This window comes from Chelmon rostratus, chromosome 24 (assembly GCF_017976325.1).
Source record: "Chelmon rostratus isolate fCheRos1 chromosome 24, fCheRos1.pri, whole genome shotgun sequence".
Taxonomy (NCBI): domain Eukaryota; kingdom Metazoa; phylum Chordata; class Actinopteri; order Chaetodontiformes; family Chaetodontidae; genus Chelmon; species Chelmon rostratus.
The window spans coordinates 4,814,662-4,838,621 of record NC_055681.1 but is presented as its reverse complement, the minus strand read 5'-3'; the positions used below and the strand labels follow the sequence as shown (position 1 = coordinate 4,838,621).

At 45.3% G+C, this 23,960-nt stretch overlaps 2 protein-coding genes across 2 annotated transcripts in view; both read right to left on the bottom strand.

Moving 5' to 3' along the window:
* Positions 1-598: 598 nt before the first annotated feature.
* LOC121627678 (protein FAM117B-like) lies at positions 599-9,564 on the bottom strand. The gene is made up of 8 exons (XM_041966705.1): positions 9,529-9,564; positions 5,506-5,613; positions 3,503-3,586; positions 3,267-3,377; positions 1,840-1,983; positions 1,514-1,721; positions 1,276-1,396; positions 599-824 (listed from the first exon to the last, which is right to left on the bottom strand). Exons 1-8 carry the CDS (start codon positions 9,562-9,564, stop codon positions 599-601), a joined length of 1,038 nt encoding a protein of 345 aa, XP_041822639.1.
* Positions 9,565-10,017: 453 nt separating this feature from the next.
* The window catches only part of LOC121627290 (bone morphogenetic protein receptor type-2-like), a 29,047-nt gene continuing 15,104 nt past the window's right edge, over positions 10,018-23,960 (bottom strand). The window contains exons 4-13 of the mRNA XM_041966127.1: positions 23,214-23,321; positions 22,935-23,026; positions 20,253-20,483; positions 16,816-16,930; positions 15,387-15,547; positions 14,994-15,141; positions 14,661-14,797; positions 14,071-14,243; positions 12,631-13,970; positions 10,018-12,128 (exon numbers count right to left, since the gene is read on the bottom strand). Of these exons, the coding sequence (XP_041822061.1) occupies positions 11,872-12,128; positions 12,631-13,970; positions 14,071-14,243; positions 14,661-14,797; positions 14,994-15,141; positions 15,387-15,547; positions 16,816-16,930; positions 20,253-20,483; positions 22,935-23,026; positions 23,214-23,321 (2,762 nt within the window). The 3' untranslated portion in view covers positions 10,018-11,871. The remainder of the gene's footprint in view (positions 12,129-12,630; positions 13,971-14,070; positions 14,244-14,660; positions 14,798-14,993; positions 15,142-15,386; positions 15,548-16,815; positions 16,931-20,252; positions 20,484-22,934; positions 23,027-23,213; positions 23,322-23,960) is intronic.

Here is a 23,960-nt window from a genome sequence, read left to right as displayed (position 1 = left end):
CGCTGGCTGAGCGAAACTGAGCGGTCTAAAATATCAGGCACATTTTTAACTTCTCCTTGTCACGACCGTTCAAGTTTTGCTACGGTTTATCTTGCAGCACCAAAATTAGCCTCCGTGGTCAAACTCTCGGTCGCCAAGGAAACCAGCGGCCTCTTTTTTTTTTTTTTCTTGTAATGGAAGGCAAATTTCATATCAAGAGAAATAACTACAGATAGAAAAAGAGATATGTCCGTGGAAAGGCGCCATGGTATAATACGATGAAATAAAAGAGTCTGTCCTGTCGCCCTTTTCCTCCCAAAAAATAGGAACATAACCAGCACTAAAGGTAGAAGAAAGCGATGAAATGTTAGCTGCAAACACCCGCACAGGGCTGCAGGACTCTCACGTTGTAGTCGTCTGAGGAGGAGAGGCAGTGGGGAGCACTTTTTCAACAAGATAAGGACATCAGAGAGAGCTTAGCTGGCATGCTGAAGGCATTTTTTTGGAGCAGAAGGGTTGTTTCCTAGTTTCCAATGTTTTCTGATATCGCGGTGGGGGAAAGAGGGGGGTTTCTTTTGAGGGGAGGGGGTCTGTGGGGACTTAAAGCCCTCCAGGACCATCAGAAGCTCTCAGGCTCCTCCAGGAGGCAGGGCTGGGTGGACAGAGGCACGAGGGACGGGGACAGGCTTCGGAGGCCCACCCCGGGGCGAAAGTTGAGGTCCGGGGTGGGGAGTAAGGGCTTGAGGATGCTGACGAGGCAGAAGGCAGAGCCGCTGTTGGGGATGAAGTTGACCTTGTTGCGGTCGGGACACAAGAAGGGAGGGATCTCCTGCAGAGGTTTGGGCCTGGAAACACACACACAGGGACACATTTAGCCTTCATCACACATACGCTAATACCAGAGGTGCTATGCTAACCAGCTCGTTGCTAACTTGGTCTGCTGTTTGGTGCTGGGCAGATGGATTACAGCAGGTTTCACTGGAAACAGCCGCCTGCTGTCGCTGAACACACGTTTCAGTGTATGAGAGCAGTGAGAGTGAACCCAAACAGCAAAGCTGCATCCAGACAGCTGAACGAGCTGAGAGAAGCTAAAAGAGCTGCAGAGTCTGTGATAATTCTCTGTGGGTTCAAATGATACCTTTAACATACAAATAGTCATCTGATCCATTGTTAATGGAAAAATATTGCTGATAGCAGCTTCAAAGACAGTTTATTTCATTGAATATTCTTTAAATCTAACATGTTGTGTCCAGATTTGAAAAAGCAAAAACCAAATCAGGGTATTTCCTCACTCACATGGACTCCTCGAACACCTTGACCTTCTCGCAGCCCTCTGGAGGTTCTCTCTTGAACATGTAGCTGTTGTTGGGTCTGGGGGAGGCGGCGTACTTAGGCAGCGGGGAGCAGGGGCTCAGCTCTGAGGACAGGCGCAGAGGGGAGACTGGAGGTCAAAGGTTAGCATCAGCAACAGATCGCGCTCAGAGAGGCTTCAGCGTGTGGTGTGTATGTCTGTGTGTGTGTGTGTGTTGGTCACCTTTGTCCTCATAGGGGCTGCCTCCACCCATGTCATTGAGGACGGTGAGGTAGGAGGGCGAGATGGAGTCGGGACGGCTACTGCAGTTGCTATGGTTACCACTCAGGCCGCCCCCGGAGGGAGTCTGTGTGTCGATGCTGCGGGTGCTGCTGCTGCGCTGCGGGGGCAGAGGTGGGGGTGCGCGGTGCCCATCTGGGACATCCTGAGGCTGTCACACAAATGAGGTCACAAATGAGGTCACAATAACAACGCTGCACCGGGGGCTCAACCCCCAGCCAGAGGTGGTGTTAAAAAAACCTTGAGGAGCATTGAGTGGGGGGACTCACAACGATGGTCTCGTCCTTTTCAGGGGCGTCCTGGATGGTGATGCGTTCGATCTCCTGGTTGAGGCCCTCCACGCTGTTGCGGAAGCGAGGGGCCGAGGACTTGGATATAGGGATGGGTATCAGAATGGTTTTGGGCATAGGCGACTGCAAGACACAAACACAAACATGGCTGCAGTTCATGTCGACTCTGCGCCTGCGTACTGAAGTTGCAGTGACTTTCATGAAGCTGAAAGAAAGCGCTTCCACAGAAAAGAAAATTAGAAATACATGCTTCCTATTTCAGACCACACATGAAAAATTACAGCTGACCGACATAAGTATCCATTAATCATAAATTTTGAAAAAGGTCTCAGAAATCATTACTTCATAGGTCCAGGGAACAATGCACTACTATAAATGGCTTAATTATGTTCTTCCCAGTCATCAACTTCTTATTTGTATAAACACTAAATCTTAACGTGGCTTTGAGTTAAAGTTGTATAAGAAACCTGTTTTTTCTGCCTGTATTTGTTATTTGTTGCTAAGTTAGCAGATGCTGACTATCCGTCAGCAGTTCCTGTTTGCTGTGTACTCGCGGATGTGGATTACTTTTGATACTGAAGAAAACTTAAAAACGTGTCGATTCTTAGGCAAGTTCTGCAGTTCTTCTTTCTGTGATTTCTACACAGATTTATGGACATTTATTCATTTATTCAGGACATGGACAATGATGATATCTTTAGAAAGTGTAGGTCACTCCGAGCCTACAAACAAAGTGCATCATGTTTGTGTGTTCAGACATGACTGAGCTGTGACTCACACCGAAATTGCTCAATTCACATCAGGCAGTAACTTTGCCTCCTCTCTGCCTCTTTGTTTATCTAAAGACTGAAGGGAGCAAGACAGTACTGCAGCATTACACATTGACAGAAATGGTGCTTGGTATGTTTAAGCACAATATTTTATGTTAAGTAATATATGGACTGATGATGTCATGCACTGTTGCTTTGCCCTCCTATAATAAAGAATAAAGGGAAGGAAGCTGCTATCTTTATGTGACTCTGTTCATGTTAGCTGGAGGCTCCTTCTATCAGTGAATGAGCTCTGTGTTGCACGATCCGTTTTTTTTCACCCGCGAGGAGGCTCAGAAAGCAGGACAGCTACACTCCAGCAGACTCCACAGGGAGCGTTCGACTGGCCCTGCTGCCATCGCCGACACACAGCGACATGACAGGAGTGGGCACGCAGAGTGTGTGGGTGTCCGTGTGTGTGACGAGCCCAGTTTTACTGACTTTTCATAGACCGGAGGTCATTAAAAACCCCACGTCACACACACGCCACAGCCAAACAGGGACGTGAGGAAAAGTGGGACGTCCTCAAAACTCTTTAGGTCAGGGAGCCAACCTACTTCCTGTCACACACACAAACACACTATCTCTATCAATCACCTGCGACTGGATGATGGTATGGCTGCCATTGAACGGGGACTTGCGGTCTTTATCCCTCCGGTGGCGGCTGCTGCGTTTGCTGCGCTGAAGCTGCTGACGCAATTTGGCAATCTGAAGAGTTTCACAGACAGACAGACGCTGTAATACAGACATACAGATGAAAACTGACGCATGGTGCCCAGAACACAGCATTTCGTGACAACACAAGTGGCTGTTTATGCAGGAAAGGCACTGACCTCCTTGAGCTGGTCGGTGCTCCCACAGGAGGCCGAGCGTTTGTGAGAGCCCCTCCTCCTCTCATCTGCCCAGGCCCTGGGGGTCTGACACACACACACACACACACACTGGTTAGAGCTAAGGAAAAAAAAGTCATATGAAACTGACCTGGATGTCATAACTCATAAAAAATGCAAATAATCCATGTTCTTTGTTTGGAGTCCTGCATAGGAAGCTTCCTTAATCACACAAGACAGGTTAAAACATGCTAAAAAATGTCTCCTGTGTTTCTGAAATCTAACTTCTGCATATCTAAAATCCAAAAATAGTGGTTCTCAAACTGAAGGTCAGGACCCCCTAAGGCAGGCATGTCAAACTGATTCCATAAAGGGCCGTGTGGCTGCAGGTTTTTGTTCCAACCAAGGAGGAGCACACCAGGCTGGAATCAATTAATCAGCTGATCTCAGTCTTCAGCTGATTAATTGATGTTGATTGGTTGGCCTGGTGTGCTCCTCCTTGGTTGGAACAAAAACCTGCAGCCACACGGCCCTTTATGGAATAGTTTGACATGCTTGCCCTAAGGGGTCACAAGATTACTGCAAAAACACCCTTCTTACTGAGTCAGTTTTGCTTGCAACTTAGGTCATTTAAGTCACCTGCTCTCAAAGCAAGTGAGAAGATCTACCAGTGCAGTGAGACGTTTTTGACTTTTTTCCTTAAAATCAACTTTCTGACTCTCATTTGGAGGAGTTTAAAATTAATTTGTAGTGTTAAAGATTCAGAGGCTTGACTTTTGTCACATGCTGGAAACAATATGTGCAGTGAAAAACAGAGAGACAAGCTGTGAAGGAGCACATCAGATGTCCTCTCCACACCGGTGGCGAGGGGTCACAAGAAGACATTGCTTCATCTACAGCGGCCACAAGCCAAAAATGTTGGGAATCACTACTCAAAGGAGGCTAAAACAAGCACTAAAACATCAATAATAATCAAGGTAGTGCTGGTTATTACTGTATTTATGTCTACAAACAAGTATGAGCAGCACTAAAGTACCATAACACAATTAAGAATGTTGCTAAAAGTACTTTATTGTATGTATATGTGTGTATGTCTGTGGGCTAAGAAGCATTGCCTGAAGCGATTTAAAGCATCTGTGTGACCACTCTGGTTGCTCGACTGAGATGACCTGCAGAAATATCTTCCAGCTACTGTTTGACCTGAGTCCGCTTCAAAGCCAGTCTGTGATAGTCAGAGGCAACACAGCGCCATGATGCAACCGTCTGCAATCTCTCCTAACCTATTTGCATTAATTGGCTGCTTCATAAACACACACACATCTTGCAAGCATCGAGTGCGCTTGTCTGAAGAACAAACACAAACACACGTAAAGACCACTCTGAAAAACTACCTACAATGAATTTGTATCATTCATTTAATATTTCTGGATCTTTGTGGACTAAATTGTGGAAATATCAGAGACACAACATCTGTATGGTTACATCCACACTTCCAACAGGAACAGTTTGAAAGGATGCTGTGATGCCATCCTCACAAAGCTCTTTTACGATGTGCAGGGCCTCATTCTTGGGCCATGATTATTCCTTATTAATTTACCAAATGTTACCCAACCCAACCTTTGCAGCCATGGTAGCAGCGTGTATGTGCACTACTTGGTCTGGCCTGAGCTATTGGATGAATCCTATTGACTTTGATGATCCTCTGACCTGTAAGCTAACACCATCATCCAGTCAAGAGTCCATTAAAACAAAGATAAACTCTGTAAACATGATACATCCTAAATACCAACATGTTAGCATTGTCAATGTGAGCATGTTAGCATGCTGATGTTAGCATTTCTTTAAAGCTTTTATTTGTTGTATTTAATTAGGATAATTTGCATTTTCTTCTTCTCCCTGCACACACATCTGTGTGAACTCATGCACATAAACAGGACTCAAACTCATTCACCACCCAGCAAAACATCATCCCACACACAGACACGAAACCCCCCCACAGTACTCACCTGCGTCGCTTTGTCCCTCATGTAGGGGACGTGTTGGTGCTGGCTGTCGTCCTGAGGCCAGGGACCTGTCAGGTGAGAGCCAGCGAGCGCGCCCTGTGAGGGCCACAGCTGGACGCGATGGCGGGGGACCGAGAGGAGAATGAGGAGCAGAGCGCTCAGAGGGAGAGGAGGGGGGGGTGCCGGAGGACGTGGAGGAGATCCACAGAGAGACGCGGGAGGTTAAGGCCACTGATGCAGTCTGAGGAGGAAAGAGAGAGAGCAGTCTAGATGAGTTAGGTCTGCCTGGAGATGTAAACAAGGTATTTGTCAACACACAGTAAACATGTCAACAAATCAACAGACACAAAGCTGGCCTGCAGGATAAGCTCATGGCTGCCTTGCTCTGTCTGTCTAGGTTTGTGTGTGTGTGTGTGTGTGCATTTGTGTCTATGAGTGTGTGTGTGCTGTCAGATTGATGTTAATCCGTCCCGTGCTGGGCAGAGCGGATATACCCCCTCTACGCTCACACAGCCCCCCGGTTAATGGCATTAAAACAGCTTAAAGCAGAAAGGGGGGTAGAGTGAGGGCAGGTGCTGGCTTCTGCCCGACTGACCCTGATTCAAAGCTGCAGCAGCATGTTTTCCACGATCGGACGGGTCCCCTGACATCCATCACAATCTCTCCATGTGCAAAGTGATTCACGATGAGGCTTTTTTTTCAGATATGGTCCTAAACTGTGTTAAAGAAGTGGCGCTCGTTGCATTCAACTGCACTCAAAAGTTAACTAAAAGAATCAGTTTTAATATTCATATCAAGGGTTTTTATATAATCACCAGTTCAAACAACACGGCAACAATGCAGCATTAATGAAGCCACACATACAAAAACAAAAAAAAAGCACCTTGCATGATAAATGGTCCCATTGGGAGCTGAAAAGCTGCCCAGTCCTGATAACAGCATACTGTACCTGCAGCATGTGGACCATACACACATAAATACATACAAACACCCAGCATCGACTGGCAGTGCTAGTCCTGGAGCTAAATTTGGCAAGGGCCTTGACCAGCGCACATCACTGTTGCTAGGGAACGGAGCCGACCAGCGGGTCTTCACACAGTCTCGCTGGTGTGTGTGTGTGTGTGTGTGTGTGTGTGTGTGTGTGTGTGTGTGTGTGTGTAAAAAGGGCTTTGGGCATCAGCAGTCTACTAGCAAAATGCTCAGACTTTTTTTATTATGACTGCTGCTTTTTCTGTCTCAGTCCACACAAATCTGCAAACCACTACAATGTACTGCATGTTGACAGTAATAGTACCACTGGTAGTAGTAGTAGTAACTCAGCCTGTTGTCACATTTCTGTGTTAAGCGTCAATCCATACACAGATTCACAATATTGATTCTAGACCTGTTCAAACGTGTTCCTTGGCAGTATCTTAGGTTTGTGGGGGATGCAAATACAGGCTTTTTGAGGAGGCAACACTTGTTACCACCTAAGGCCACTTTAAACCAGATTAGCACATAACACAAGAAAGGCTTCATTAGAGTGACAACAATTAATCAATTAATTAACTACTGCCAACAGTCACATGTTTTGCTGCTTTTCGTTATGAGAGTAAATGAAGAGTCTCTGGGTTTTGGACTGTAGGTTGGACAAAAGAATCAACCTGAGCATTTTTCAGAGTTTTACAGAGAACTAATGAATGATTGAATAATATGCAGATTAATTGGGTGATGAAAATAATAATCAGTTGCAAACCTAGGCTTTACTGATGAGCCAAGAGCAAAAGTGGGACAGCCATCTCGCACAGAAAGCAACAAGATAGGATGTAAATAAAGCGTTGTCTTCATTAATCGTTGAGTGCATACAACATCAGAAACTAGTGAAAAATGCTAAATTGACACCTTGAAATTGCTGATTTTGTCCAATCAATAGTCCAAAACCCATAAATCTACTGTTACTATACAAATATTATAGTAGACTGATGAAAAGTCACATTTGCTTAAAAAAATCCTTAAAAGGTCATCAAAATGGTTGCTTTTAAATGAATAATTCCAGATCTAGTTTAGGCAACTGTTTCTGCACATCGCCTTAGCTGCCATGTCTGTGCACTGTAAATGTAATTGAAAATAATACAATGCATTTATCTTGCAAATTGCTGAGTGTCATGATCAAAAATCAGGGCTAAGACAGAGATAGCGCCTGAAATTCACAATTCTGGGCGTAAGAACTCTTAACTACACCTGTCAAATCTCCATGCAACCACCAGCACAGCATAATGTAGGCCAGTTTTGTTTACTGGGAGACGAGCATGCAACCCCTCCCCACACATATTCCCACCACCATCAAAACACACCATTTTAGTATAGACCCATACGACAGAGGAGCGTCTTCCAGGCTCATGGTGACGAGTTAAATGTGTATGTGAGGGAGGGAAAACCCACTCACCTGCAGAAATCTGATCTAGGTGCGCTGCATGCGAAGGGGCATGGAGGTCCTCAGCACCCCGGCCCCTGTTGATATTTGCCGCTGCTCGAAGATGCTAGAGAGGCGGTGGAAAGAGGCAGGGCGGAGGGAAGAGAGCGCAGGCTACAAGTGAGGAAAGCCCTCTTGGATACGGACAAGCAGACATAGAAAAGATGTTTTAAGCGTCTTAACGGGTACCGTAGTGATACCGTCACTTAGGTGTCAAAATGGGCGTTGCTGTATTCGCACCCTGCCTCCCCGTCGTCGTGGATGGATGTTTTTCTCTCCCGGTTGATGCGGCACGACGGTTGGAGCAGCTACCAAAACGCTTGCTGGACGAAGGAAAAATGAGTGTAAAACAGGGGAGACGCGCTGCGCATCGTGAAGTGTCGGAGAACGACGGGAAAAATAACGGAAGGACAGAAAATACAGAAGGATAGAAAGAAGAAGGCGGTGATGCTGGGCTAGCCTCGCTTGACACGACGGGGACAGGGACCAGTGTGAAGCACGGTGAAATTAACAATAAAGCTTCCGGTTGTTGTTTTCAAAGTAAAATATTTGCGCTGTCGCGTTCTGCCCCGCGACGAGTTCTTCAAAGTGTTTAGCTGTTGCTGCCCAGGATCCCAAAGGCTTTACTGTGGGTCAATTTATATCTGCCATATAAGCTCGAAACACGCCAACTGGCAGTGAAATTTTTACCTCGAGTATCACTACAAAATCACAATATGGGTACAATCAACGCGCCAATCGTCAAGTTTTATTTTAAAAGCAAGCCGGTCAGTTTCCGGTGGCGCCTCGGCTACGTCTGGCTGACTTGACCGAGCCGAAGGAGCGCTCTGACGTAGCGCACAAACGCTGGGCTGCTCGTGCTGATGCTGCAGTTGCTAGGGCGCGTCGAGCAGACGGCGAAGAGAAGTGAGGTAAACAAGCGGAGGAGAGGAAACGTCTCCCTCGTGTGTCCAATTTAGCAACTAGCGGTGTTTCTAGTAGATCTAAGACGGCTTGTTATGTTTGACAGGGTTTAAAAAAAAATCTATATTTAACCTGTTTCGGACATATTTAAATCCATTTAAAATTGAGGACCACAACTGTTTCATCATACAGCTGTGGTCCTCTGCTGCTGGCTGTGTCTCGTGCATGCCAAAGCTAATATGGCTTCCAAAATGGTACCTAAACAAGGTTTAGTCTTGCCCTTCCCTGGTAATAATATAATTTGAGCTCCTATTTTAAATAGTCTACCTACGTTCAATGGCCTACAAAGTATTAAAGCATGTTTTATTTAAATGCACACCTCAGAAATAGAAAAAAGCAATACACAACTACTAATGAGTTTTTATAAGGAATAGTCTGGCATTTTAGAAAAACCTCTTAATGCTGTTTGTCCCAACAGCCATCAAAAATCACTAATTGTCATTTTTACACTTAGATTTTTGTGCAGATTTAGCAAACTAGTTGTTAGCAGGCAGATTGTCACCTTTGGAGAGTCAGGCTAACTGCTCCCCAAGTTTCCATTCTTGATGCTAAGCTAGGCTAACAGGCCACCAGCTGTATCTTTATATTTAATATACAGATAACATACGTACTTTCAGAATATAAGGGTTGAAACCCACTTGAGACATGTCCGTAACATACATAACCAACTATTATTTCATACATTTATTGAGAATCTTTTCTTTCATATTGACTTGAAAATGTTTACAGAAACTGTACCGAGCAGAGGCATAGCAATGGAATCAAAGGCCATATCCATTGAATGCAAAACAGAATTCCATAAAAATGATGCAAATATCAATGCAATACACATACATGTTTTTTTTCATACAAATTACAGATTACAAAAACATAAATGAGATCTTTTTTCATATGCCCTGAAGCAGCGCTGAAAATACAGAATGAGTACAATGACATTTCAGCAAGTCTGTACAGCGCTAGGCCCCAACAATTCTAATGCTTGCTGACGTAAAGACACTCACTCACTCACTCACTCACTCACTCACTCACTCACTCACTCACTCACTCACTCACTCACTCACTCACTCACTCACTCACTCACTCACTCACTCACTCACTCACTCACACACACACACACACACACACACACACACACACACACACACACACACACACACACACACACACACACACACACACACACACACACACACACACACACACACACACACACTGAATCAGTCATTTGAACATCAAGGGATGAGACACAAGAAGCAGAAATAATATCCAGCGTACTTCAGAGGGGTTTGGTTGTTTTTTGTTTTTTTGAGACTAGTTTCTGATTTCCAACAGGGTTCCAAGAGAAGAATCTGGTCTTTCTAGGCCCGGGCCACACCACCTTCCTCTACCTGTGCTGCCTTGCTGAACTGCTGCACCTGAGGCGAGGTATCCACACAGACAGCACTGCTACCACCATCCCCATCTTTCTACATTTGCAAAACCTGCAAATATTTCACAATAAAAGCCTTGTTGACAAATGAAGAAATTCTGTCCACATTTACACTAGAGGGCAGGAAGCATTAAATTTTTTTTAATGTATGTGACATATTCTGCAGATATAGACACTGAAACTGTTGTGAAAGGTGTAATGTTGCTGGTATGTCAATATGACTATCAACAGGTCATTTTCACGGTGTGTTTTTGCTGAGAACCGTGCTCATCATGCAAAAAAAAAAAAAAAAGGAAAGAAAATAGGAACATTCGGAATCTCTAGACGACATGCAGCAGCAGCCACACTGCCCATGTGGGCTGCGTGGCTGCTGTGCCATCTTAGTGTGTTCCACGACACACACGTGCTGCTCAGGTAGGCGATGTCGCCCGGGCACTAATGCTTCTGATCTTTCAGTCACAGACAGACAGCAAAACACACAGTCTACAGTGAGGTCAGGTGATAGTGGTACAGTGATTAACCACCGTAACAGATCCCTCCATAGATTTGATTCTGGCGATTGTAGTGTTGAAAGACCCCAGAGTTTGAGCCATTCCTGGTGTAATTGTGCAAGCAGACGAGTACCATGAAAAACCCACTTTTCCAGACAGCTGGGATTGATTGTTAGTGTTTGTTCCCCCCTAAAAATAGTCCAGAGAAGAAGGAAAGAGAGGAGGATTGTCATCCATTTTCTCCTCTTAAGTCAGGGGATGATAGTGTTGGTGGATTGTTTACAAAACGATTGTGACTATTCATAAGTGCAACAGAGATTAACATATCAAAATAATGACGGGATAAAACAACGACCAAAGTAATGGAAGCCATAAAAACATCAAAAGCATCTCAAAGCTACATCCTATTGCACAATTAAAAATTATGATACAAAAAATGGATACATAGCCAAAAAAGTCAACAATTGGTATTGCATACAAATCAAGGAAATAAAAAAGTTAAAGTAGTTTGTTCTGTCTTTTAAGACCGTCAGTTCTTTTACAGAGCCTACTCTCAAACAGTGCTTGATACAGCAGACTACGAGACGGAGAGCGCTCAAAGTGTTGATTGTATTTCATCGCCTTTTTAAGTTTAGAGACCACTTCTTGTCATGGTCGCAACAGACAGGAGTTCTAAACACTGATTTTCATCGGTTCAAAGTGCACATAGGGAAAAGAAAAAAAAAAAATCCATCAAAACTTTGCTACGCTCATGAGGATGAAATATGAAACAAACTGACAAAACGATTACAGGTTAATAAAATGCAGACAACAGAAGCGGATGAGAATGCTGCATAGCTGGATTCCATTTAAAGCAATGCCATCATCAGAAAGACACACAGGAGCGAGACAGACCTAATTACTGTACACGATCAGACTCGACTGTTCACAAGACACTCCATAGCTTCCTCTTGCTGATTGAGAGCAGAGAGCTCAACAGACAGAAACCAAACGTTCTCTGGTTATTTTTTTCAGTCTTGTCAGAGGGTCTGAGTTCACACATGTGTGTCGCTGGGCTCGCTGGCCAAGCTTCCCCCCCGCAGGTAGATCGCTGAACTGGACTTGGGTCGGCTCTGACCGTGACCTTGACCACGGGAGGACCCGTTGTTGTTGACCTCTGGCCCCCTGGTGTCTGTGGAGATGACCCACGTGGTGGGTCGCCACTTCTTCAGGGAATAGGGAGTTTTGACGCGCTTCTTGATCTTCTCTCCTGTCCCCCCCAAGGCTCCATCTGCCTGTACCAACCCCTCCCCTGAAACAGGAAGGAAAGCTGATCAGTATCATGTTGCAAGTTTTAACACCAGTATACATGAAACACATTGAATACCAGTCTCTGTAGGTGGCCATGCAAGACTCCTGTTCCTTGAAAAAGCCACTTTAGTATTGTTAATACTTAAAAGAGCAGTCCAGAAATTCTGTATTACACAGTGCATAGGCCTTGCTCCAAAAACACTGGATCCTACATTTCCCATAATGCAACTAATTACACCCTTACACCCTAGCAAATACCAATCTCTATACAACTTCATGGCCCCAGTTTGTATGACATCATTAGGGCTATTTCTGCAGGTGAGTAGTACTCCACTCGATCTTCTTCCTCTGTGCCTTAGAGCTCATTTGTTGTCCAGAAACAATTAAAAACACATCAACGAGCCACACTGTTGCACTGGGTGACATGTGAGCTGTTGTTTTAAGATCTGGGTGTGGAGTTCTGCACAGCTACTCTTGTGTGAGGTGCCAGTGTATAAAATCACCTAATGAGGCCAGGTCCTGTGTTGTGAAGGACAGGTCCAGGGAGTTGGGCCTCTCAGGCCTACGGGTTCTGGGCTGCCTGAGCAGGGCCTCCCCTCTCATGGTGACCGGAGCTGTCCCCTGGGTGTCAGCGGTGCCGGATCCCGACCCTGAGCTTTCTCCCTGGGGCCCCGTGGTTTCCCTGTTTCCTCCCTCCCCGCTCCCCTCCTCCTCTCCTCCATCACTCTCTCCTCCGCTCTCTCCGTCCCCTTGGCCATGGCCAGTGTTGCTGTTGTTGTTGTTGGTGTTGGGTCGGGCTGAGCGGAGAGAGGCGACGCTCGAGGACGTGTCTCTCGGATCGGGCTGCTCCCGCTCGCGACTCAGAAGCGGCTCGTGCTCGTCAGGGCTGGCCGTGATGATGCCGAGGCTCAGACGACCGTCGTCCGACCTCAGGGCTCCGGACCCGTTCTGAGTTATGCTGGATCCTCCAAAACCTGTCGCTCCACCTGTAGCCATGGATGGGATCCCAGTGCTGGCATGACCGTTAACAGCGCCGTTAGCGCTTCCGTTGACATGTGTGTCCCGTAGAACGGGTGTGTTGTTTGTGCCTGTGCCCCGATGAGCCTCTACAGCTGTGTTTGTGCCCGTTACTGCACCAATGTTCATCTTTGTTCCCTCCACCTGCCGCAGGTTGGACTTCCCTGAGCGTCCAAACTTGAACCTGAGCGAAGACGATGACGACTCCTTCTTGGTGGGCTTGGTGCGCAGGGGCAGACTGGACGGCCTCTTGGGCAGGTTCTGCTGCTTGGGCAGGGGGAAGATGGTGGTGGGCATGGGGGCGGCGGGGTCTGACGTGCCTGAGGCCTCAGCAGCCATCTTAATGAGGGGGTAAAGGAGGCTGGAGCTGCCGGGGCTCAGTGGATCTGGAGAGCAGAACTGCTTCTGTGAGTGCTCCATCAGGTTCTCGTCTGAGCTCTCCTTCAGGTTCTTGTCCACCTCTTTCGGGTCAAGTTTGGTGGTTTCCAGGTCTTCCTGGGTTAGGTGGAGGCAAACTGGGACCGTGGTGACCCCTACAGGTCCCTCTGACTCAGAGATAATAGTGGTGGTTGTAGTGGAGGCTGAGGGGCTGCCTCTCAGTCCCATGCTGGTGCTGCTGCCCTCTGGGCTGGGCAGGCGGGCGTTGGCTTGCTGCTGGCGCTCCTGGTTGATGGAATTCCTGTTTCTCTCTCCGGTCCCAGGCCCAGCTCGACCGCTCACAGAGCCATTGGTGTCAGCCTGCGTGTTCTTGGCCACGCCCTCGTGCTCTTCGATGTAGGTGGAGGGGTGGTCTGTGTACGGGCCAGACTTTGGTGTCATACGATTTCTGGAAGAAAACAATGAGAGGCAAACAGTGCAGTCAATGTTAAAGAGAACATCTGAAATAAGCACCACAATGATAAAAGTAGTTCTGTCTGTGGGGCTACCTCTCGTTGTGCAGGGTTGTGGACATTGGGTTGAGTGTGGGGCTGACAGATTTGGAGCGGTCCCATATGAGGAGCAGTTCTGCCAGTCGTTCCTCGGCACACTGTGCTGTGAGGCGGGCCTCTGCATCCTGGTCCCAACAGTCCTCCATCGTCTCTTTCAACGAGCGAACCGCCTGCACAAGACGCAGTTTTAATATTTCACAATATGGGAAATATAAACAATATAAACACTGATCACTATAGACATATGTCCTGTAAGTTACGAAGTTCTTCAGCAGTGCGCAAATGACCATATTTGTTACGTTCTCATAAATAAGGTTTAGTTTTGAGCCCCCCCAGGAATGCAGGGCATCCTAATAGTGAGACACACACGCCATGAAACTGCTATTTTCAACATTGAATCTGGACAGTGGCCAAAGTTCCCGTCTGTACTGTCAGTATCTAAAATAATAATTTAATATTTCTCAGAAAACCGAAAATACCTGAAGTTGTAGTGACATCTATCACAACCTGCTGACGGTGTTTATCTCGTGTTATTGCTGTGTTAGAATTTAAATTCTGGCTCTGCTTCCACACACATACAAACGTACCAAACTGTTCTCTTTCCAGGCCTCTGGGAATTTGGGCCGTTGCTTCTCCCTGGATACCAGGACCTGCATGTCCTCAAACGTCGGGTGGTTCCCTGCCTCCGCCTGAAAGGCCATCTGGTACTCTGGCACAGACTCCCCTAGAGGTAGAAGAGCAAGAGGAAGGATGTGTTTCAGATATCTTTCATGTAGCAGAAATATTCATTACACTTATAACTGTGTGTCTACTTGCTTCCCACAATGATAAATGTGTAGCTAATGGCTTTCTGCTGTATGTCGTGTGTAATCTGATCCACACAATAGCAAACAGACGTCGCACAGTCCTGTCTGTCTCACCAGGGAAAAGGTCGGTGCATCTCATGAAGGTCTCCCAGTAGATCAGACCCAGGGCGTACATATCCACCTGCTTCAGCGCCGACTCACAGTCCCTCAGGTTCACCGCCCCCTCCAGCACCTCTGGAGCCATGTAGCGGATCGTCCCCACCTGGTAGACGGAGCAGGATTAAAAGGGGGCATGGAGGCGTCAGGAGGGGTGGATGATGAGGAAAATGTATGTGATGAAAGTTGAGGTGAGACAGGAGGAAGAAACAATAAGGTGAGATACTATGTTCAAAAGTTAGACATCATTTTAGTAAACAAATACCTAGAAAATGTCTTCTACTGCAGTGAACTCACATATAGATTTGAAAATCTCTAATATCTGATTTCTGCCTCCTCCTCAACACTCACCTCACTGATAGCAGCATTTTCCTCCTCTCCATGACGCGCCGGCCTGTTTCCCGTCAGCTTCATGGACAGGCCGAAATCGATGATGACACATGTGCCGTCAGCCTTGACCAGAACATTTCGGCTGTTCAGGTCCCTGTGGGAAACGGCGGGTTTGTACAAGTCTGGATGGAGGGGAAACAGGAGATGGGGGGGGTGAAAAAGGATAGCGAAGGATCAGGGTAAGACACAAGACAAAAGAATTGGGCTAATTTACTTTTCATTAAACATTTAAGCCGTACAGCACTCCCCAAATTCCCTGCTTCCCAGATACAATGTACTCAGGCTGTGTTTGTGGTATTTGCAAATGAATGATAACATCCAGAAAATCCCTTCATATAGCTTTCCATTCCCCTCATTACTCATTGTTCAGCAAAGCAAGCTGCACTGTCAACAGACAGCTAAACCCACTAATCTAATCTACAACAATGGGATTATGACCATATCAGAGAGTAGCCTCTGCCTGCAGTATCTTACTGCCCAGCAGAGGGTGCAGTGAGGCAGAGGGTGGCTGGAAGTTGTGGCAGCCACCACAGCTATCTGCTGCCTGCCATTGATGTGCAGGAGGAGTGGGGGAGGATGACGACTGTATCAAAGGCTGAGAGATTCTGCTGTAGCAGCTACACACAGAGCTGACAAACACCAGCCCTCTCTTTCTCTTCTGTCACGTCTACGCTCTGCGGATCACTTTAGATTCACGGGGGGCCGAACACGGGGAGATGGACGCCCCCGCTTGTATGTGTCACATGCCTGCGCAAAAACACACAACTGTGAGTGCATTTTCTTCTTCACTTCTAAGCCTGTTTGATGTGTATCTGTGCTGATGAAGGGAAAAGGGGAGGGCCAAGTTCAACCGCTGAGGCTGAGGCTCAGTTCAGTTGTCACTTGTGCCTCCTAAGACTGAGTTTATCGAGCCACAGGGACAGTCACATGTCATCTGAATCCCTATCTCGCCTCCGCCTTCCTTCCCCCTATTTTGTCGCTCTCTCCATTTTTTCACTCTCTCTGAGGCTAGCTTGAGGCCGGTCTATAAATACCCTTGGCTGGGCGTGCACGCAGAGTGTATGTGTGTGTTTGTCAAAATGCAGGGATGCAAAGCACTCCAAGCCAAACAGACCCACGTGGAGCTGCAGCGTGCAGGTCGTAATAAGGCTCAAGAACTAGGCAGTGAGACAGGATAGAAAGAGAATTACACACACACAGCATATAAAGCCTTTCTTAATAATCGAAACTGGGATACACACACAAAAAGCTTTCCTATTTTCAACTACAATTCCTTCTACATGTTTGTGTTTCAGTAACAGATAGAAGTAGCAGCCTTGGAACTTGAGCCTCAGTAAACTGTGAACAGTTATGTAATTAACTGTGTGTGTTCATGTGCCGTCCAGCTCACCTCCTTTGAAGAGCTCGGTGTGCAGGTAGGCCAGGCCGCGGGTGACGGAGTGAGCGAGCCGGCAGCTGCTGACCCAATCATTGGTCTGGACGCTCAGGTAGCGACTCAGGGAGCCCTGAAGAGGACCACGAGGAGAGGGCACAGGGGAGGAGAGAGGGTGCAGACAGCGAGGGACAAAAGACAGGAGGGAAAAAGATGGGGGAGGAATTTAAACAAGGGAGATTTGACAGAGAAACACAGGGGAAAGGTGGAGAGACAATACAGATAAAAATCAATCACCAGCATTACTTTCAAGGTCTAACAAGATAAGGAGAGCCCCTGGAAGAGGGAAAAATAAAAAACAAAAATAAAACTGCTGACTGTGTTTTCCACCTTAAACACAAGCAACAAACAGTCACTGATGTGTGTGTTCAACCACTGTGTAGGGACGGATGGGCCAGGGGCGACTTATCTTGTGCAAGTGCTGCCCATTTGAAAGATGGATGAGTTAATAAAATGCATGAATGAAATGAGTATTAGCTCAGAGGGTTCCAGTAGAGGGCACAGTCAGCCAGCAGGTAACATCGACTCAAATTTAGAAAAGCCCCTAATTCTATTTAACAGACGGTGGCTCTCCTCAGCCCGGTCACAGCGTGCTGAGCCCGGCTTACCTGCTTCCCAAGCCCACGATGCCGCTGAGCCATATCCAGCCCAGGTGATTGATGAGCCAGCCTGTCAGCCTGAACTAATGTCACTCCCAGTGCAACCAGTGATTGATAAGGCTCTTTGTTTTGCAAGCCTGTACTGTGCAGTAGTCATTGACTGGCCGTCATTTGTTTAATAATCTGCTGTGCATGAGTTAACACAGCTGCCTGAAGCTTAAGATTGGCAGTTCTAGCATTTCTGCATATGAAGCACTTTCTAAATATGTAACATCGTCTACGATACTGTGTTGTATTAGGCATACTTCATTTCTCTGACTTGTTAAAATCAAAGTGGATTTGTGAGAATTATCCAGTCAGCTGTGTGTATGTGTGTGTGTGTGCGTGCGCATGCTCAGATCAGGCTCAGTGTAATTGGTATAAGGCATGTGCATACAATAAAACCTGTCTGGTTATTTTAGTTATGATTTGATAGGACAGAACTCAGGTGTGTTATGCTAGTAGCAGCTAATGCCATCTTGAGCTCCAAGCATCAAGCACAGATAAGGAGCAGCTACAGAGGTCTCGTAAACTCAATTCTTTCAAATCCGCAGATTCAAACTCGACGACACAAAATCGAGTGACATCACTTGAGGACATTTATCGGACTTCCTGTTTAACTGTGCCACCCTGGGACACCCAATTATATGCAAGGCTATGCTGCTATATTCAACCGCATCTCACACACTTGCACTGGAACAAAGATCATGTTACTATTAATGTTCTGTGGCATCTTAATCATGAATAAATCTCAAAAAGGTCAAGACTGACAATTTGCAAGAGCATTATCTTCACATTCAGAATTTAGAACGTTTAATAAGGCCCTCCTTGTGCTGGAGCTGCGTGTGGGGGCGGCAGAGTTTCTCAATAATACTGACTTACAAAATATTTTATCAGCACAGAGCAGTTTCCTTGAGCTGTGAGGTTTTTGCAGGAAGAAAACAATGTGCAACTGTGGTTTAAGACGTTTTTGCAAAGATGACGGTGTATAAGAGGTATCAACAACTCTATAAAAAAGGTCAGTAAGAAATTATGTTGGATATGATTCATTTCCTTCCTCAATTTTCTCCATCAGCCTTGATATTCCATTATAGATATGGTCCTGACGCACAAACACACACAAACCCCAACCACAAGCACACACACATGCATTTAATCTTTTCTCTCAAAATCAATCACAAGGCAATTCGCGCATCCGCTACTAAAGAAAATTACATTAGATCTGTTCATTTTAAATAAATCATATTATCATTTACTTGAATGCATTATGTGTCCCAGTCTCCTGTCCTGGCTTGCACCACATTTCCATGACAACATGTATTAGAGTAATAGTTACAGTGCACAATACGCTCCTTTCATAGGCTGGATGGGGGATCAGCTGACTTCTAATTATGAGGGTCAGGGCTTGGACAGCAAACAGTTTTAAGGTAAGTCCACATTAATATTGAAGAGTTTCCAGACGCAGTGTTCTGCAGTCAGTGTGGAAATTTTCTTTTGCTACACCAGCTGCATGTTGATTTGTCTGCGGGAGAAGCCGAGATGTGTGAAAAGATTACACTTTGAATTTACAATGGCTGTACCCTGTCTATCCTCAGAACCCACACTGAAGTGAGAAGACGGGGAAATAAATCCCCTGCAGGTGGGACCAGGATCAATCTCCTCAGCCCCTGCCAAGCCACCCACCCTGTGGAGCAGACAGACTAAATAATTGTTCTATTTGTAAGGTTGCCAATGTGCTCTGACCAAGTGGTGCGTTACCCTAGATGTATGTGTCCATATAAAGAAGAGCGGGTCGCACTCAGCAGTGTATCGTTTAATAGGTTTACTTGATCATCCGTCTGGCAAAACACATCTAGCCATCCGGCCTTCATCAGTGTGTACAAGTGCAGGGATACAATCCTCACTTCAGGCTGCTAGGTAAGTTAACAGGTGAATGAATCACTGTGATTTCACCCAGAATGGACTCACATAATCACATCCAAACACAGGTGGACAGTTCACACCTGTGTCCTTTTCAAGATTGCCACCTCCGTGATTGAGCCACACTTTTTCAGTTGCAATATATTTTAGATCCTCAGTTTTGCGTCCATGTTCACTGAGGTGAGCCACATCTGCCCATCTAAGACTACTTCTGTGCTCATTAAGCCTTATTTATAACGCTGGAGAGGTTTGACTGATAGAGTATTTATTGCATTGACAGAATAGTCGATATATCTCATGCAAGGTGTTACAGGTAATTAGGGATCTGATTTTATAGTCATTTCCTGTGTGTGAGCTTTATCAGTTTTCACCATATTGCTGCATGAGGTACGTGACCTGCAGGGGGAATTTTCTATGATGAAGGCCTGAGGTCTCCCTTCAGCAAGTGATCTCTCAGACTTCTTCACCTCCTGCATGTAAACAAAGGAGGCTACTGGAAAGTGCTGTTCAGCGTTGATAACAGGATGTGCCAGTGTTTCAGTATTAGTCTTAATGATTGAACTGAATGAATGAAGTTAAAAACCTACTTTACAGAGTAAAGTCTTTTTATGGTATGATTCTGGATATCTCTTTCTCCAGTGTAACATGTTCTTGCTAATGGATGGCGGCTTTGAATTTCAATAAATTGTTTTTGTCAGTGGGTTTCCTGAAGATTATTTTGGTTATTTCATGTTATTTCATCTTTGATTATTTTGACACCCATAAAATGAAGGATTATGAAGGAAGTTATTCTCCATCCAGAAAGAACTGGACTTAACTGCTTCCTCTGCTACTCACATGTGGGTAGTAGTCCATGACCAGCAGGTACTCAGTGCGTCCCTCTGGCCCTGTCCGCTCATCGGCAGCCACAAACCGGGCAATGTTGTCATGCTCCAGCAGCGGTAGCCGGTAGATGGAGCATTCATTGAGGAAGTTCTGGCGGTTGGCTGCAGTGAACACCTTGACAGCCACGGGCCGCTCATCCAGGGAGCCACAGTAGACGGCGCCGTATCTGCCACGCCCAATCAGCTGAAAGAGGTCATGGTGGTGGGAGAGGAAAGAACTATTTATAGAATTTTTTTTTTTGTAATTCTAGACCTTTCACTCTCACTTGTCTAAAAAGAAACATGAAAACGGTGTGAATAAAATGATACTTTTGTTTGTGCTGCTTTGAAATGTAACAGAAATAGTCACTCGCCAAGATACAGAAAGATTCCTTGACAAATGCAAAAGAGGCGGAAAAAAGAAGCACACGAAGAGAGGTACAAACACAAAGACAGGCAGACAGGCAGACAGGCAGGCAGAAGAGAAATAGGAATTAAACTAAATTACAGGCAAACAGCAGGGTTAAACAGTTAAAATGGCCCAAAGTCAGTTCCAAATCATTCAATTAGCTTCCTGAATTAGCCAGAGCACAGCATGCCATTAAGGCCCAGACATTATGCATGGGAGTAAGAAATGAATTGAGGAGTGCATTTATTTCTGTGTCGTTTCCACCTCTGTGTCTGCTACAAACATCCATCTCTGGCTATAAAATATAGTGTGAAAGCAGTGGACTCTGTTTTGTCTGCAAGTAGTAGTCTAAGTAAGGTTCCCTGGCTCACCCTCATCACCCCCTCTGAGTCTGATGCAAAAGAAAATGTGCCTGCATTTGATAAGGCACAAGGACAGCCTTCTGAATGAACTCCTGTCTGGAAAGGTACAAAAGCAAGCTATCCCAACATACTGTCAGGTCTGAAATGCACTAAATAGATCTCCAAAAAGGGAAAAAACATCACTGCATCTCTTCTGCACATTTCACATCAAAGACATCGCAGCGCTCTATTTGCATGTTTACCCAGTTCACTGGAAATCGTGTACAGTTAATGTCACTGCGGGTCATTTTTCAAAACATTCCACACAGTTTTTGATATCTATCAGGTGAAAACTTTTGTGGTAAGGTGGCTGATCGTGCATTAGCTAAAATTGTTTGGTCTGGTGTAAAAAAATAAAATACACAAAAACACCAGCTTATTCCTTTAAAAAATAGACATGTAGAGCTTGGCTGTTTGTAAAGATGACACAGTTGAAGAGAAGTTAATCAAGTGAATGAATGATGAATTGATCAAAGCTTGTCAGGACGCTTTGCAAGATTTGTTTACTTCTGTTCAAATGTTTGTTATAATTAATTATAGTTAATAATCAGATGTCTGCTAACCCAACTGTTAGTTGCATTAGCTGGTTGGTTGCTCCCTGAGTAGATCCCAATGCAGTTAGCTCCAGTACCTAATCCAGGGGGCTAATTCTGTGTTGATTTCAGTCAGACACAGAGACAAGCGTTTTAAATAATTTATGTGAAATGTAAATTTAGTTACAAAGCTTTAGGAGGCCCTTGCTGCTTGACCTGAAATATGCCATTTTGTTTCCCTAATTTGTCTGGAGGCTGTGGGTTCTTTTCCTTCTGAGTTATCTCAAGAGTCAGATGAAAGCAAAAACTTGATTCCTTGTGAACAGCACAAAAATAGTTGCCTTTCAATCTGAGAATCAACATATTATGAGGCTGCACATGACAGAAAAAAATGACAAACAGAGATAGCAAAGTTTCTGGAAGAGTAAAATTGTACTTTAGAAGTTACAGCTGCCATCATGCCGGCTCCTGTGGCTGGATGTATTTAAATCAGTAGCTCCACTGGTTTCTCCTGCTCATCTTTTAATCCCTTCACCCTGCTTATACTGTCATTGTGACTGAATATCATGCAGACTTCATTGACTTCCTATCACAATATGAGCCTTCCCACTTCCATATCAGGTTTTCGGTATCGTGTGTCAGTGTAAGCAAAATCCTATTTTAGTACGTCCTGACCTGTCACTTAATGCGTCCTGCTGTGATCGGATGATGAAGGTCACATTGATTCAACAAATGCAACCGTAAACCTTGATGTTTTTTGGTGTATTTTTGCCTCTATGCCTTTGGTTTCTCCTTTCTCTTTCTAACTCTTTTTTCCTTCCCTCGTTCCCACACACACACACACACACACCCAAACACTTCCTGTGTGTCGACATGCTGTGTGTCTTCTAACAAAGTAGCAATCTGCAGGATTTGGGGTATAAAGGATGTAATGAGCCATGCTATTGAGGGGGATTTGCATTTTCTACATGACCATTCACACTTCACCGTCGTTATCATTAAGAACGAAAACTATATCCCAGTGTGGGACTGTAGCAATAAATCTTTATTAGTTAAACTGAAAAAAGACAATTTAGAATCACTGCTCTACTGGCCTCCTATTGGCTCATTTTGGTTCGTGAGAGTAGTGTTACCCAGTGTTGTGCTGGCACTCACACTGTTACACTAAATACTTTGGCTCTTTTTTGGGCCAGAGCATTAACTGATTTGACTGATGAACAGATGACTGTTTACTACAAAACTAAAAATGTTACAAGTTGCAGCCAGTCTGCACATCGACAGTGATGGACAGAGAGACCAGCATGTGCACTGACCTCCAGTAGTTTGAGATTGTCTAGGTCGAGAGAGCTCTCAGAGCCAGCAGCCTCCATCATATTCAGGTTGTGGAGCCCTTGCTTCCCATCTCCTGTTAACATACAGAAACACACACAGCTCAGAACTCAGGAAAGAACAAAACACGCAGATGCATTTACACAAAAGATCAGCTCAGACTCCATTTACGCAATTAACTGAATTCTACCAACAATAATTATTAGTCTTGAATAATGAATGTCCTCTGCTCTTCCTCGCAGCGTGGCAGCATGGTAACTCACCGTGCATCATGCGGTAACCAAAGAAGGCTGCTACGGCAAGCACGGCCAGCACGGAGACTGTTGCCAGGGTGATAATTACTGTCTCTTCATAGCCCAGTGTCCGAGAGTCTATAAAGGGGACACACACATCAAAAAGAAAAGTACAAATCAAACTGTGACCTTTATGTGGGAAGAGCAAATGGCTGAAGTCGTGCACTGGCCTTTGATTTGTGAGCAGGAAGTCAGAGGAAGGCCATGCACCACAGCTGATATCCATGCACTGAGTTAGCAGTTTAGAGGCTTCACCTGCACAATCTGACGCAATCCAGTACAAAAATTCTGCTATACGCTATCATTTTGGTAAAAAATGAAAGGGGCACTTAGGGTAAAGGGAGCACTGTAGGCAGCAATATATTAATAGTATTTTATCTGAAGTAAGAAACACACATAGGGATGAATGGCAAATTACAATACACACAGAAAATTCAGCAGCACATTATGTTTTTATTACACCGTTTACCCTTTACTGTGATTGGTTTTGGTGAGTACACACTACACAAAACTACTTAAGAGGTTTGTTGTATTTTGTGTGAGCTACAGGGAAAACACAGATCCCTTTTTACAAGTTCTGCCATTCTCAGCTTTCCAAATCAACAAACAGCAGGTTGTTCAGTTCATACATCATGAAATGAAAAACACTCTGCCTTCTGTCTGCGATGACTATTTCAGCATATTTAGCGCACAACTACCGAACTAGGAAAAGTCATC